Source organism: Pseudophryne corroboree, chromosome 7 (assembly GCF_028390025.1).
Source record: "Pseudophryne corroboree isolate aPseCor3 chromosome 7, aPseCor3.hap2, whole genome shotgun sequence".
NCBI classification, from domain to species: domain Eukaryota; kingdom Metazoa; phylum Chordata; class Amphibia; order Anura; family Myobatrachidae; genus Pseudophryne; species Pseudophryne corroboree.
In genome coordinates, this window is record NC_086450.1 from 62,802,081 (window position 1) to 62,818,056 (window position 15,976).

The following is a 15,976-nucleotide window of genomic DNA, read 5'->3' on the forward strand; positions in this document are numbered from 1 at the left end:
CAGTTAACAGTATGATAACAACTGAGCCTCTCAACAGATGGCTCAACAATAACCCTTTAGTTAAGCAATAACTATATACAAGTATTGCAGACAATCCGCACTTGGGATGGGCGCCCAGCATCCACTACGGACTACGAGAAATAGAATTACCGGTGAGTAAATTCTTATTTTCTCTGACGTCCTAAGTGGATGCTGGGACTCCGTAAGGACCATGGGGATTATACCAAAGCTCCCAAACGGGCGGGAGAGTGCGGATGACTCTGCAGCACCGAATGGGCAAACTCTAGGTCATCCTCAGCCAGGGTGTCAAACTTGTAGAATTTAGCAAACGTGTTTGACCCCGACCAAGTAGCTGCTCGGCAAAGTTGAAGAGCCGAGACCCCTCGGGCAGCCGCCCAAGAAGAGCCCACCTTCCTCGTGGAATGGGCTTTCACTGATTTAGGATGCGGCAGTCCAGCCGCAGAATGTGCAAGCTGAATCGTACTACAGATCCAGCGAGCAATAGTCTGCTTTGAAGCAGGCGCACCCAACTTGTTGGGCGCATAGAGGATAAAGAGCGAGTCAGTCTTTCTGACTCCAGCTGTCCTGGAAACATAGATTTTCAGGGCCCTGACTACGTCCAACAACTTGGAAGCCTCCAAGTCCTTTGTAGCCGCAGGCACCACGATAGGTTGGTTCAGATGAAAAGCTGATACCACTTTGGGGAGAAACTGGGGACGAGTCCTCAATTCTGCCCTATCCATATGGAAAATCAGATAAGGGCTTTTACCTGACAAAGCCGCCAATTCTGATACACGCCTGGCCGAAGCTAAGGCCAACAACATGACCACTTTCCACGTGAGATATTTCAAATCCACGGTTTTCAGTGGCTCAAACCAATGTGACTTTAGGAAATCCAACACCACGTTGAGATCCCAAGGTGCCACTGGAGGCACAAAAGGGGGCTGAATATGCAGTACTCCCTTAACAAAAGTCTGAACTTCAGGTAGTGAAGCCAGTTCTCTCTGGAAGAAAATCGATAGAGCCGAAATCTGGACCTTAATGGAACCCAATTTAAGGCCCATAGTCACCCCTGACTGTAGGAAGTGCAGGAAACGGCCCAGCTGAAATTCCTCCGTTGGGGCCTTCCTGGCCTCACACCACGCAACATATTTTCGCCATATGCGGTGATAATGGTTTGCGGTTACTTCTTTCCTAGCTTTAATCAGCGTAGGAATGACTTCCTCCGGAATGCCCTTTTCCTTCAGGATCCGGTGTTCAACCGCCATGCCGTCAAACGCAGCCGCGGTAAGTCTTGGAACAGACAGGGCCCCTGCTGCAGCAGGTCTTGTCTGAGCGGTAGAGGCCATGGGTCCTCTGAGATCATTTCTTGAAGTTCCGGGTACCAAGCTCTTCTTGGCCAATCCGGAACAATGAGTATAGTTCTTACTCCTCTTCTCCTTATTATCCTCAGTACCTTTGGTATGAGAGGCAGAGGAGGGAACACATAAACCGACCGGTACACCCACGGTGTCACTAGAGCGTCCACAGCTATCGCCTGCGGGTCTCTTGACCTGGCGCAATACTTTTGTAGCTTTTTGTTTAGGCGGGACGCCATCATGTCCACCTGTGGCCTTTCCCAACGGTTTACAATCATTTGAAAGACTTCTGGATGAAGTCCCCACTCTCCCGGGTGGAGGTCGTGCCTGCTGAGGAAGTCTGCTTCCCAGTTGTCCACTCCCGGAATGAACACTGCTGACAGTGCTAACACGTGATTTTCCGCCCATCGGAGAATCCTTGTGGCTTCTGCCATCGCCGTCCTGCTTCTCGTGCCGCCCTGTCGGTTTACATGGGCGACCGCCGTGATGTTGTCTGACTGGATCAGTACCGGCTGGTTTTGAAGCAGGGGTTTTGCCTGACTTAGGGCATTGTAAATGGCCCTTAGTTCCAGAATATTTATGTGCAGGGAAGTATCCTGACTTGACCATAGTCCTTGGAAGTTTCTTCCCAGTGTGACTGCCCCCCAGCCTCGAAGGCTGGCATCCGTGGTCACCAGGACCCAGTCCTGTATGCCGAATCTGCGGCCCTCTTGAAGATGAGCACTCTGCAGCCACCACAGCAGAGACACCCTTGTCCTTGGAGACATGGTTATCAGCCGATGCATCTGAAGATGCGATCCGGACCACTTGTCCAACAGGTCCCACTGAAAGGTTCTTGCATGAAACCTGCCGAATTTGAATCGCTACGTAGGAAGCTACCATCTTTCCCAGGATCCGCGTGCAGTGATGCACCGACACCTGTTTTGGTTTTAGGAGGCCTCTGACTAGAGATGACAGCTCCTTGGCCTTCTCCTCCGGGAGAAACACTTTTTTCTGTTCTGTGTCCAGAACCATCCCCAGGAACAGTAGACGTGTCGTAGGGACCAGCTGTGACTTTGGGATGTTTAGAATCCAGCCGTGCTGTTGTAGCACCTCCCGAGATAGTGCTACCCCGACCAACAACTGCTCTCTGGACCTCGCCTTTATCAGGAGATCGTCAAAGTACGGGATAATTAAAACTCCCTTCTTTCGAAGGAGTATCATCATTTCGGCCATTACCTTGGTAAAGACCCTCGGAGCCGAGGATAGACCGAACGGCAACGTCTGGAATTGGTAATGACAATCCTGTACGACAAATCTGAGGTACTCCTGGTGAGGATGGTAAATGCGGACATGCAGGTAAGCATCCTTGATGTCCAGTGATACCATGTTATCCCCCTCGTCCAGGCTTGCAATAACCGCCCTGAGCGATTCCATCTTGAACTTGAATTTTTTTATATATGTGTTCAAGGATTTCAAATTTAAAATGGGTCTCACCGAACCGTCCGGTTTCGGTACCACAAACACTGTGGAATAGTAACCCCGTCCTTGTTGAAGTAGGGGCACCTTTACTATCACCTGTTGTGAATACAGCTTGTGAATTGCCTGTAACACTGCCTCCCTGCCTGAGGGAGTGGTTGGCAAGGCAGATTTGAGGAAACGGCGGGGGGGGAGACGTCTCGAATTCCAGCTTGTACCCCTGAGATACTATCTGAAAAATCCAGGGATCCACCCGTGAGCGAGCCCACTGATTGCTGAAATATTTGAGACGGGCCCCCACCGTACCTGGCTCCGCCTGTGGAGCCCCAGCGTCATGCTGTGGACTTAGAGGAAGCGGGGGAGGACTTTTGCTCCTGGGAACTGGCTGTATGCTGCAGCTTTTTTCCCCTACCTCTGCCTCTGGGCAGAAAGGACGCGCCTTTAACCCGCTTGCCCCTATTGGGCCGAAAGGACTGTACCTGATAATACGGTGCTTTCTTTGGCTGTGAGGGAACATGGGGTAAAAATGTAGACTTCCCAGCTGTTGCTGTGGAAACGAGGTCCGAGAGACCATCCCCGAACAACTCCACACCCTTATAAGGCAGAACTTCCATGTGCCTTTTGGAATCTGCATCTCCTGTCCACTGCCGAGTCCATAACCCTCTCCTGGCAGAAATGGACATTGCACTAATTTTGGATGCCAGCCGGCAAATATCCCTCTGTGCATCCCTCATGTATAAAAGTGCGTCTTTTATATGCTCTACGGTTAGCAATATAGTGTCCCTGTCTAGGGTATCAATATTTTCTGACAGGGAATCTGACCATGCAGCTGCAGCACTGCACATCCATGCTGAAGCAATAGCTGGTCTCAGTATAACACCTGTGTGTGTATATATAGATTTCAGGATAGCCTCCTGCTTTCTATCAGCAGATTCCTTCAGGGCGGCCGTATCCGGAGACGGCAATGCCACCTTCTTTGACAAGCGTGTGAGCGCTATATCCACTCTAGGGGATGTTTCCCAACGTGACCTATCCTCTGGCGGGAAAGGGTACGCCATTAGTAACCTCTTAGAAATTACCAGCTTCTTATCAGGGGAAGCCCACGCTTCTTCACACACTTCATTTAACTCCTCAGATGGAGGAAAAGCTACTGGTAGTTTTTTCTCTCCAAACATAATACCCTTTTTTGTGGTACCGGGGGTAACATCAGAAATGTGCAACACATTTTTCATTGCCTCAATCATGTAACGTGTGGCCCTACTGGAAGTTACATTAGTCTCATCGTCGTCGACACTGGAGTCAGTATCCGTGTCGACATCTGTGTCTGCCATCTGAGGTAGCGGGCGTTTTAGAGCCCCTGATGGCTTTTGAGACGCCTGGGCAGGCACAGGCTGAGAAGCCGGCTGTCCCACATTTGGTATGTCGTCAAACCTTTTATGCAAGGAGTCGACACTGTCGCGTAATTCCTTCCACAGCACCATCCACTCAGGTGTCGACCCCGCAGGGGGTGACATCACATTTACAGGCATCTGCTCCGCCTCCACATAAGCCTCCTCATCAAACATGTCGACACAGCCGTACCGACACACCGCAAACACACAGGGAATGCTCTGACAGAGGACAGGACCCTACAAAGCCCTTTGGGGAGACAGAGAGAGAGTATGCCAGCACACACCAGAGCGCTATATAACACAGGGATCCCACTATAAATGAGTGTTTTCCCTTATAGCTGCTTTTTATATATATATATATATATATATATATATCTATCCTGCGCCTAAATTAAGTGCCCCCCCTCTCTTTTTTACCCTTCTGTAGTTTGCAGACTGCAGGGGAGAGCCAGGGAGCTTCCTTCCAGCGGAGCTGTGAGGGTAAAATGGCGCCAGTGTGCTGAGGGAGATGGGCCCGCCCCTTTTCCGGCGGACTTCTCCCGCTTTTTCTGGAATACTGGCAGGGGTATTTTTACATCTATATAGCCTCTAAGACTATATATGATGTAGATTTGCCAGCCAAGGTGTCTTATATTGCCCTCAGGGCGCCCCCCCCCCCCCAGCGCCCTGCACCCATCAGTGACCGGAGTGTGAGGTGTACATGAGGAGCAATGGCGCACAGCTGCAGTGCTGTGCGCTACCTTGGTGAAGACCGAAGTCTTCTGCCGCCGATTTTCCGGACCTCTTCATGCTTCTGGCTCTCTAAGGGGGACGGCGGCGCGGCTCCGGGAACGAACACCAAGGTTGGGTCCTGCGGTCGATCCCTCTGGAGCTAATGGTGTCCAGTAGCCTAAGAAGCCCAAACTACCACCTGTTAGGTAGGTTCGCTTCTTCTCCCCTTAGTCCCTCGCTGCAGTGAGTCTGTTGCCAGCAGATCTCACTGTAAAATAAAAAACCTAAATATACTTTCTTTCTAGGAGCTCAGGAGAGCCCCTAGTGTGCAACCAGCTCAGCCGGGCACAAGATTCTAACTGAAGTCTGGAGGAGGGTCATAGTGGGAGGAGCCAGTGCACACCAGTAGTCTAAAGCTTTCTTTATAGTTGTGCCCAGTCTCCTGCGGAGCCGCTATTCCCCATGGTCCTAACGGAGTCCCAGCATCCACTTAGGACGTCAGAGAAAACCTTTTTGGAAAGGCCTTTATGAGCTAGGATGTTCCGCTCAACCTCCATGCCGTCAAACGAAATCGCCATTAGTCCGGGTATACGAACGGTCCTTGTTGAAGAAGATCTCTTCTTAGTGGTTGAGGCCAAGGGTCTCTGATGGCCATGTCCAGAAGATCCGCGTACCACGCCCTCCGAGGCCAATCCGGGCAATCAGAATTGCCTGGACTCCTTGATTTCTGATTCGCTTGAGCACCCTTGGGAGCAACGGAATCTGAGGAAATAGGTAGACCAGCCGGAAAGGCCAAGGTGATGTCAGTGCATCCACTGCCCTCGTCTGAGGGTCCCTGGTTCGTGAGCAATACCAGTGAAGCTTCTTGTTGAGACGAGAAGCCATCATGTCTATCTGTGGGCAGCCCCACCGGTGGATGATCTGCTGGAACACCAGATGGTGGAGACCCCACTCCCCCGGGTATAGATCGTGACAACTCAGGAAGTCCGCTTTCCAGTTGTCTACTCCCGGAATTAAGATTGCGGACATTGTTCTTGCATTTCTTTCTGCCCAGAGGAGTATCCTTGACATCTCTCGCATGCAGGCTCTGCTTTTTGTCCCCCCTTGCCGATTGATGTAAGCCACTGCTGTGACGTCGCGTGACCTTGAGCAGAGGAGAGGCCCAAAGCAGAGCATTGTAGATCGCCCGAAGTTACAGAATGTTGATCGGAAGGAGGCTTTCATGGGCTGCCCACCTGCCCTGGAACTGCGCCCCTTTGGTGACAGCTCCCCATCCTCGAAGAGTCGCATACGTCGTGAGGAGGGTCCAATCCTGAGTCCCAAAACTCCGGCCCTCCAGTAGATTGCAGCCACCACAGGAGGGAAATCCTGGCCTGAGGTGACAGCCGAATCATCCGGTGCATCTGTAGATGTGATCCGGACCACGTGCTCAGGAGATCCAACTGAAATGCTCTGGCATGGAACCTCCCATATTGGATCGCCTCGTATGAGGCGACCATCTTTCCCAACAATCTTATGCAAAGATGGATGGACACTCGAGTAGGTCGGAGCACCATGCGGACCATCTCCTGAAGTGTTCTCGCCTTGTCCTCTGGTAGGAACACCGTCTGGGCCACAGTATCCAGCAACATCCCCAGGAACAGGAGCCGCTGAGTTAGCTCCAGGTGGGACTTCTGTAAGTCACACCCACGGTGTGACAGAAGGTGGATAGTGCGGTCGATATGGAGCAATAAAAGCTCCCTGGATCTTGCTATTATCAGAAGAACATCCAGGTAAGGGACAACATTGACCCCCTGGACCCAGAGCTGGAACATCATCTCCGCCATCCCCTTTGTGAATACCCTCGGAGCTGTGGACAGGCCGAGGGCAGTGCCTGGAATTGGCAGTGATCATCAAGCAGGGCAAACCTCAGGTTTGCCTGATGAGGTGGCCAAATCGGAATATGAAGGTAGGCGTCCTTAATATCCAAGGAAACCATGAATTCCTGGTCTTCCAGGCCCGCAATCACTGCTCGCAAGGATTCCATTTTGAACTTGAATACCTTCAGTAAGGATTCAAGGACTTCAGATTCAAAATGGGTCTTACCGAACCGTCCGGCTTCGGTACCACAAACAGGTTCGAGTAGTAACCTTTGCCTTGTTGTGGTATTGGTACTGGAACAATGACGTGGGACTGGACCAACTTTTGGATGGCCTGTCGCAACGTAACCTGCGTATCCTCCAAAGCTGGTAAGCTTGATTTGAAAAATCGTTGGGGAGGAGCACCGTCGAACTCCAGCTTGTAGCCCTGAGAAATAAGATCCATGACCCAGGTATCCTGGCAGGAAACCTCCCAGACGCGGCTGAAGTGACGCAGTCGAGCTCCCACCTCAAGATCCCCTCGGGGTCGGTGGGCACAGTCAGGCTGAGGCCTTAGTGGAAGCAGAACTGGTGGACTGTTCCTGAGAACCGGTGTTTGCAGGCTTTCTTGTCTTACCTCTGGTGCCTCTAGCCGCATTGAAGGCACCTCTGGCCCTAGATCAAAATCTGTTAGACCGAAAGGACTGAATAGACGGCCCTGGGTAGAAGCGTCTCACCGGCGGGGCCCCAGAGGGGAGAAACGTGGATTTCCCAGCAGTTACCTTGGAAATCTACGTATCCAACTCAACCCCAAAGAGCCATTCCCCAGAGAAGGGGAGGGATTCTACACTGCGCTTGGATTCTGCGTCCGCTATCCACTGACGAAACCACAAGGCCCTGCGCGCCGACACTGCCATGGCAGAAGTCCTAGCATTAATATTCTTTATCTCCTTGAGCGAATCACACAGGACGCGTGTAGTGTCCTGAATGTGCCTTAGGAGGGTCACCGTAGTGACAAGAGGCACAGCCCCGGAGAGACCCTCCTGAATTTGAGTGGCCATTAATGAATAGCATGGGTCATCCAGAAACCCGCTATGACCGGCCTTTGCGATACACCTTCTGCCATGTAAATAGATTTGAGTGTAGCCTCTGTTTTTCAGCTCCCAGGATCCTTTATAGTAAAGGAGCCCGGGGCAGGCAGCACTGCCTCTTTGGACAGTCGAGAGACTGATACATCAACCCCCGGGGGTTCCTCCCAAAATTTCCTACCTTCAGGAGCAAATGGGAAAGTGTGCAAAAACTTTTTTGACACTTGGAATTTTTTGTCTTGATTTTTCCAGGCTAATTTGAATAGGTCATCTAACTCTGCAGAATCAGGGAAAGTGACATTAGGCTTGTTTTGTGTAAAGAAAAACGACTGCTATGACGCAGTGTCCTCTAGAGGGAGCTTTAACACGTCCGGTATAGCCAGAATGAGGGGTTCAATACCCTGAGCAGAATCGGAATCCCCACTAACGGGATCCAAGTCCTTCCCATTCTCCTGTATTTTCTCTTCTGAATCAGAGAGTAGAGCAGGCAAACCACGCTCCTGTGGTGCTGCATGAGAGGGGGTAGGGGGGGTTCTGTATAACGTGTGCCCTAGCAGCTAAGTCTGCAACAGCCTGTTGTAGTAGCTGTGTTTTCTGTGCATTAGCAGTGAGCTGGGATGACATATCAGACATCATAGTTTTAAGAGACCCTAACCAGGAGGGCTCTGGACCCTCTCCCCCAGCCCCTTCACTGATTTGTGAAGATTGGCTGCATTGTTCACAAGAAACAGAATCAGATGATACTGGAGAGAACCTAGTGTGACATACACTGCTTGTGTTTACCCATGTTTCACAGTAAGCACAATAACATACACAAACACGCAGACAGTAATACTTTTCAAGCCTGCCTTTACTGTATGTGAGAGGAGACACACAGAGAGAGAGAGAGGGAGAGAGAGAGAGAGAGAGAGAGAGAGAGAGAGAGAGAGAGAGAGAGAGAGAGAGAGAGAGAGAGAGAGAGAGAGACACCAGCACACTCCTAGCTGCACAGTCCCAGTGAGGCTGACAGCTAATTATATCACAGTAACACTAATAATTTCTGTCCCGTAGAGGACCCAGATAGTGTACAATTGCGGCTCTCCCCCTTTGCTACACCCTGTACCAGTTTTCCAGCGTTTCTTGTAAGGCAGGAAGTGCTGTGTGTGCTGTCTGTGGCTGCATTAAGCAGAGGAAGGCGCCAAAATGCCTCTGGTCCCGCTCTGAGGTAGCTCCGCCCCCTCCAATGGCGCTGGAGCTACAGTGATTTTTTTTATACTGGCAATGTCTCCTGTTTGCTTAAAAACATTACACAAGTGCTAGTTCAAGCTATCTGAAGCCAGTCTACACGGGGGGCTCTAGCGGGTTCCCCCCCCAGGAGGGTCCCGTATGCCGCACCCGCGTTCAGCCAGTAGGGGGGTCCCCCGGTTTGTACTCACCACAGTCGTCACCTTCAAGCATATGTTAGGGGTGTGCGGCGTGCTGCGATTGTGACAGCCAAAGCACAGTGCCCCGCTGAACAACAACCCCTCAGGACGGTGGTCCTGCAGCGGGGAAGCGGCTCTGCACCTCGCAAGGCCGGTGCGCAGGTATGCTGTTGTCCAAACAGCATACCGAAAATAACAAATGTTTAAAAGAAATTGAAGAAAACTCCCTGGAGCTGCAGAGATGTGCATCCTCTCCTGAGGGCACTTTTTTCTACATAGAGGGGAGGAGCCAGCACACCCAGTGAAGAAATTTAAAGTGCACTGGCTTTTTTGGACCCCGTCTATACCCCCATCGTACTAAGTCTCCCCAATATCCCTAATGGATGCTAGAGAAATACCCGCATAGTATTATGCGTGAGCCCATACTGGCACAATTATTAGGCTGCAATGCCCTCCAATCACACTCACTCAGTGTCCGGAGACGGACGTCCAAGTGCTGGGATGTTGGTTTGATATTTGTTATTTACATCCGCACCCCTTGAAATTTATCAAAAGTCCAAGTCTAATGTAAGGACGTTATATACATCAGTGTACACAAAACCTCTCATTATATAGCATGTATATACTTTGCAGAAGCATCTGTCTCTAGTATCAGCGCTTCAGCTGTCCACACCTGTATTGGGGGAGATCTGCAGCCCGCTGACCTCTTTGGTCAGGCCATTGGTTTTGGGACTGGCGATAGGTGCACAGGATGATGTCGCTCGTGGTGGCCTCTTTCCTGGAACCTTAACTGTGGTCCTGAGCAGATCAATCTCCTTGCCATGGACATTCTGCATGTAGTCCTGAAAGACAAGAAAAAGTTATGATGGCGCGAGAAGATCTAGCAGATAAAATCATACAGTAACCCACAGGCAGGGTAATCAGAAGCTGCAAACAGGAAAGGACAAGACGCGCTGCAGCGGTACACAGCAGAATTCTACCAAGCTAGGTGCTACGACACAGATACTACAGATAAAGACCATTCTTAATGAGAAAGTTGATATTACTGGATGTTCCTGGTCATTGCACAAGTGTAGGAAGGAATTTGTGTCTGACAATCATTCAATCAATTCTTAAAAATCAATGTTCTAGTGACATGAAAAGTTATGCAAAGTCACAATGTGTTTGCAATGATTGCGGTTTCTGGGTGACCAATCTGATCTTAACACAATGAAAAATTTACAAATGTTTGAAAACTGCTAAAGATCATATCGTTCTAATGATGATCATGTTCAGTTAGTAACAGCAAACTGCAGATGTACAGTATGTGGCCAGCTTCACTTGTAGGACTGTACGTGGGCAGCTTCACTTGTAGGACTATATGAGGCCAGCTTCTCTTGTAGGACTGTACGCGGCCAGCTTCACTTGTAAGACTGTACGAGGCCAGCTTCTCTTGTAGGACTGTACGCGGCCAGCTTCACTTGTAGGACTGTACGTGGGCAGCTTCACTTGGAGGACTGTACGCGGTCAGCTTCACTTGTAGGACTGTACGCGGCCAGCTTCACTTGTAGGACTGTACGCGGCCAGCTTCACTTGTAGGACTGTACGCGGCCAGCTTCACTGGTAGGACTGTACGCGGCCAGCTTCACTTGTAGGACTGTACACGGTCAGCTTCACTTGTAGGACTGTACGCGGCCAGCTTCACTTGTAGGACTGTACGCGGCCAGCTTCACTTGTAGGACTGTACGCGGCCAGCTTCACTTGTAGGACTGTACGCGGCCAGCTTCACTTGTAGGACTGTACGTGGCCAGCTTTACTTGTAGGACTGTACGTGGCCACCTTCACTTGTAGGACTGTACGCGGCCAGCTTCACTTGTAGGACTGTACGCGGCCAGCTTCACTTGTAGGACTGTACGCGGCCACCTTCACTTGTAGGACTGTACGCGGCCAGCTTCACTTGTAGGACTGTACGCGGCCACCTTCACTTGTAGGACTGTACGCGGCCACCTTCACTTGTAGGACTGTACGCGGCCAGCTTCACTTGTAGGACGGTACGCGGCCAGCTTCACTTGTAGGACTGTACGCGGCCAACGTCACTTGTAGGACTGTACGAGGCCAGCTTCACTTGTAGGACTGTACGCGGCCAGCTTCACTTGTAGGACTGTACGCGGCCAGCTTCACTTGTAGGACTGTACGCGGCCAGCATCACTTGTAGGACTGTACGCGGCCAGCTTCACTTGTAGGACTGTACGCGGCCAGCTTCACTTGTAGGACTGTACACGGCCAGCTTCACTTGAAGGACTGTACATGGCCAGCTTCACTTGTAGAAAGAGTTGGTAGCTCACTGCCCTATAGCTGCTCCATGATGGCTACAGTCATCCACTTGCACTTGAGCTTTGCAGGATTACAGAACACTACGCAGCCCGACTCAAACCGTGCCAGGGTATTTGCACGGACAGCGCCCTGATATTCGATGCCATATCCCAGGCGGAGGGCGTATAGAAGAACTCAGGTTATGTTTTAGTTTACGTAGTACACAATCTTCTCAAAGGAGACCGCCAACACATGTAATTGTTATTCATACATATATAGGTAAACGCTTCTATATAATGACAACTAAAGAGGATGGTACTGAAGTGCCCACAGCTGGCTGTAGAGCCGCCCATAATTGGGGTTCACTGGTAAGTGAACATGGCTGTACAGTGCTCACTAAACACCTTAAGGACTTCACATTGCTATTAGCCAAGTACAACCTATACAGACCAACTATATACCCAGTGCAGTGAGCCATTAATGTGTAGCAGATGGCAGTGCACTGGGTCAGGCCGTAAACTGTCCACTGTATACTTATTTTTCTATGTGTAAGTTATAGTGGTCAGTCACTAGCAATTCAGAAGGCTCCTTGCAGTGCGACCGAAGGGATACAGAGAGGAAGTAGGGTGAGCATAGAGAAAACACTTCTTCCGCAATCACCCTTTTCTCAGATATCAGACGTTCATGAAACATTTATGCATGCTAATCTCTAACACACATACATTATATATATATATATATATATATATATATATATAGACATGCACCAATTGTGTAATGGAATAATCTGGGCAATACCCCAAACTAGATGGGGGTGTAATGTCACGATGGGCAAAAAGATATATCCAAAAAGCTCATTTAACCCTTTCCATCATAAACAGATGAGGACAAATCTTTGCTTCTCTGAACCAACATATTATACCGTTTATCAAAGGACTATCAAAGGGTGTGACCTGCTACCGGCTTCATTTCTGCACGCAGACACCAGTAACAAGCGGTGTGTCCTGGTTCACAAATGCAGATTTCTCCCCCAGCCACCATCAATCCAAAATCACTGATCAGAGGCAAACACCACAAGATCAAGGTACACAGCCACTTAACAAGGCTCTAGGAGGAGGCAGCTCAGACACTTGTGAGATTAAGAACATTTAACAAGTCTCTGGGGTCTACTCCAGAGACCCCCCCCCCCTCCCTCCCAAAGTCCCTATCCTGCCCCTCTAAACCCTGAAAAAGCCGTAATTGCAAAGCTATTAGCATGTTCTGCTCACTCCATTGCTAATCTCTTAACATAGGAAACAAATAAACCCACACGAGTGGAGAGATTACCAGGCAGAGAGGAGCTGGCCCGGTCTCGCAGTCCCCCCCCCCTCCCTTCCCCCCCGACCTCCAGCACTGACTGCAGTCCAGCATACACTCGCTGGATAATGATGTGATTTGGATATAAAGGCACAGATTAAAGGTTTTGATACTTACGATATAAAATGTAGACATTTGTTGATGTGCGCTTAAATGGAATACTTTAAAGGATGTTGTGTGAACAATTAAAAATATAATAAATTCCCCCGCTTCCATCTAGGCCCGAGTATTACAGAATATTTGTATTATGAGTTGTGCACGGGCGATGTAGTAAAGTTCTACACACAAGTCACGGAGAAACAGTAATGTTTGCGGGAACGCTTCGGAAAGGGAATTGTTTTTGGAAAATGAGGTTCATCCTTGAGATGCTAGATTCAATGTTAGACATGAGCCCATAAGAAAGTGTTCTGCCTCTTATCCAACATCTATATTCCTCTCCTTAACTCTCTGCTCCTTGGAGAACATCACACTGAGCTAGTGGTGCACGTTCTTCCCTGATGTGTTGCCTGCCTCCGTGCAGCAAGTAAAGAGTTAATATCGCTTTCCCTAATTATGTTGCATCTTATTGCCATACACTTAATTAGCTGCATTAATGTGATTTCTTTTTACATAGGCAAGCAATTAAGGGCTATGATTGAGTTTCATTCAATTAGCCTCAACAAACATGCTAATTGATGTCCCAGATGCAAATGAGATGTGGTGAGATAGAGAGACGCACACTGCGCGGTGGGAGGGGGGATGTTTGCAGGGAGAGTCGGGTCTCCGCGGGGTCTGGCTGCCGCTTTGCACCCTGTGACTGTCAGCTCACGGGGACTTTGCTCTGGGACTGGGAGGTATTAAGAAACTTCATTTCAGGGTAAGGAGGGGTAGCAGAGAGGATTTGATTAGAACCCCAGGGCAGCTTCTTAAAGCTGCAACAATTAGCTGGTGGAGATAGTAGATTAAAAAAGGCAATTCTGTGCCATGGGTCATGTTCGGCAACTACCGTGGAACTAGAAATTCCAGCAAGCCCTGCCACAGTTTTGAGGTTTGGGCATGCTAACACTGTAATAGGGTATGCTGTGTTGTGTAGTTCCACAGCAGCTGGAATGCCGGACGTTGCCTACTGTTGTTCTAGAGCTATGAGGAACAGGAGTGTCATAAACTCTATATCGGAGAGACAGACGGGGAAACAAAACACAGCACTGTTCTATACGCACTGCAAAAATAATATTGTTGGGATGGCTATGGGGCCAACAGATGACTGACAGGGGCTCAAGACAACTGCGCAGTACGGCACATAAATGGCAAATAATATGCATCAACTAATTTAGCCGAGGGTTAAATCTGCTTAAGCTGTTGGATTGTTTTAACTCTTTCTTTTTAGAATGCAGCGCCGGGTGCTTCCGGAATGGCGTCTATATTGTTCTAGATCATTAACAATTTATTTTGGCATAATGCAACATTCTCACACTAGAGACATTTTCTGATCTATGCAAAGTGGTCTTTTAATCATATTGCAAAGTATAGGTAGAGTGTGAAGACTACTCCATCCTGTATAGCATGGTTGGTAGGGCTTGCCATTCCCTGGCCAAGGATTGCAGACATCAGACTCATCTGGGAGAAGGAAATAAATACAAAAAGGAAAAAAAAAAAAAAGCATAACCTCTTGGTATAGCGGGGAGAGAGGGAGTGGGGGCTCGCTCGCCTTTTGCTTATTGAGTTTAAGGCATTACATGCAGCAGCACAGAGGGAAGCAACACTAATTTTAATGCTATAAAATGCTCTAAAAATGCCCCAGGCCCCAGCTACGTGGGAGCTACTTGCACCTAAATAAGACACGGTTCATTTCCTCTGCAGCTTAGCCTAATGTAATCAGCAGCCTGGAGACGTGAGCGCCAGCCAGCAGATAGAGAGGGGGGACACTGCCAGCGGTCCGGGGGGCTGCGGACAGATTGCTGTTGATTAGAGAATTTTTCAGTTTTGACAAGGATGTAATGAAGAGCTCGTGGAGTTGTTCACCTGAGGAGGGGGCAGCTGGGGTTTACGTCACCTCTGAGGCCTTCCTATTATAGCCATCCAGCACCGTGCCCTGACCTAACACAAATGAACACTTCAACACATAAAGACTCACAGACTAATGCACAAACATTAAGCCAAAGAGACACTCAGACATTCTCTCACCTCGCACACAGACGTCCAATGTTACCCCTCTCACCTGCCCTCAGCTGACTGTCCCGCAGTATGTGTCTGTGCCAATGCACACCCTTACATTGGTATCCAGACATGAGATATAGGATGGGTTCTGGGCTGTGCAGGTGGTCAGGGGAGCTGATGTTCACTCATGGTGACCAATACAATGTAAGGTGAGAACTATAATGACTAGTAATAGTGCTAAGCATGCATGAGAAGTGGAAATAATCAGGACTCCCTATGTAATGATCTATGTGAAAACACACATCTTACAGAAAGAGAATGTCTCTCTCCACATCTCACTTAGGGGGACATTTACTAAGTAGTGATAAGAGTGGAGAAGTGAGCCAGTGGAGAAGTGCCCATGGCAACCAATCAGCATTGAAGTAATATCTATAATATGCATACTATAAAATTATACAGAGCTGCTGATTGGTTGATGGGGCAACTTCTCCACTGGCTCACTTCTCCGCTCTTATCACTGTTTAGTAAATGTCCCCCTTAGACTACTGAGAGTAGGTCCATCTTATCTCTCTGTGCCAAGTAGAAGGTGATCGCTATATTATAACTACGATAAGGTCTATGCGTCTAGTCGTGAACAGATTGAAGCAGGACTGGGCAAAGTACTAGGAGCCAGGAATAATACAGCACTGTTGCTGAACAAGCAGAACTAACACTGTATACCTCATCATTGGTACCTTCAAAGCTCAAGGTCAGCATCCAACATATAACTTGGCATCAGGAACTCACTCATATTTGGGCCCAATAGCTCTGCTCCAGCCTGGACACGTGGGCCCGAATTACTCTCTGCTCCACCATGGACGTGTGGGCCCAAATAGCTCAGCTCCAGTGTGGATACATGGGCCCAAATAGCTCAGCACAAGCGTGGACATTGGGGCCCAAATAGCT

The 15,976-nt window shown here is 49.3% G+C and overlaps 1 protein-coding gene across 7 annotated transcripts in view; it reads right to left on the reverse strand.

Annotated features, from left to right (window-relative positions):
- Positions 1-15,976, reverse strand: part of AGAP1 (ArfGAP with GTPase domain, ankyrin repeat and PH domain 1) — a 636,024-nt gene that overhangs the window by 100,055 nt on the left and 519,993 nt on the right. For all 7 annotated transcript variants that reach the window (XM_063933229.1, XM_063933230.1, XM_063933228.1 and 4 more), the window contains one exon: positions 9,921-10,089. In XM_063933229.1, coding sequence (XP_063789299.1) covers positions 9,921-10,089 — 169 coding nt within the window. The remainder of the gene's footprint in view (positions 1-9,920; positions 10,090-15,976) is intronic.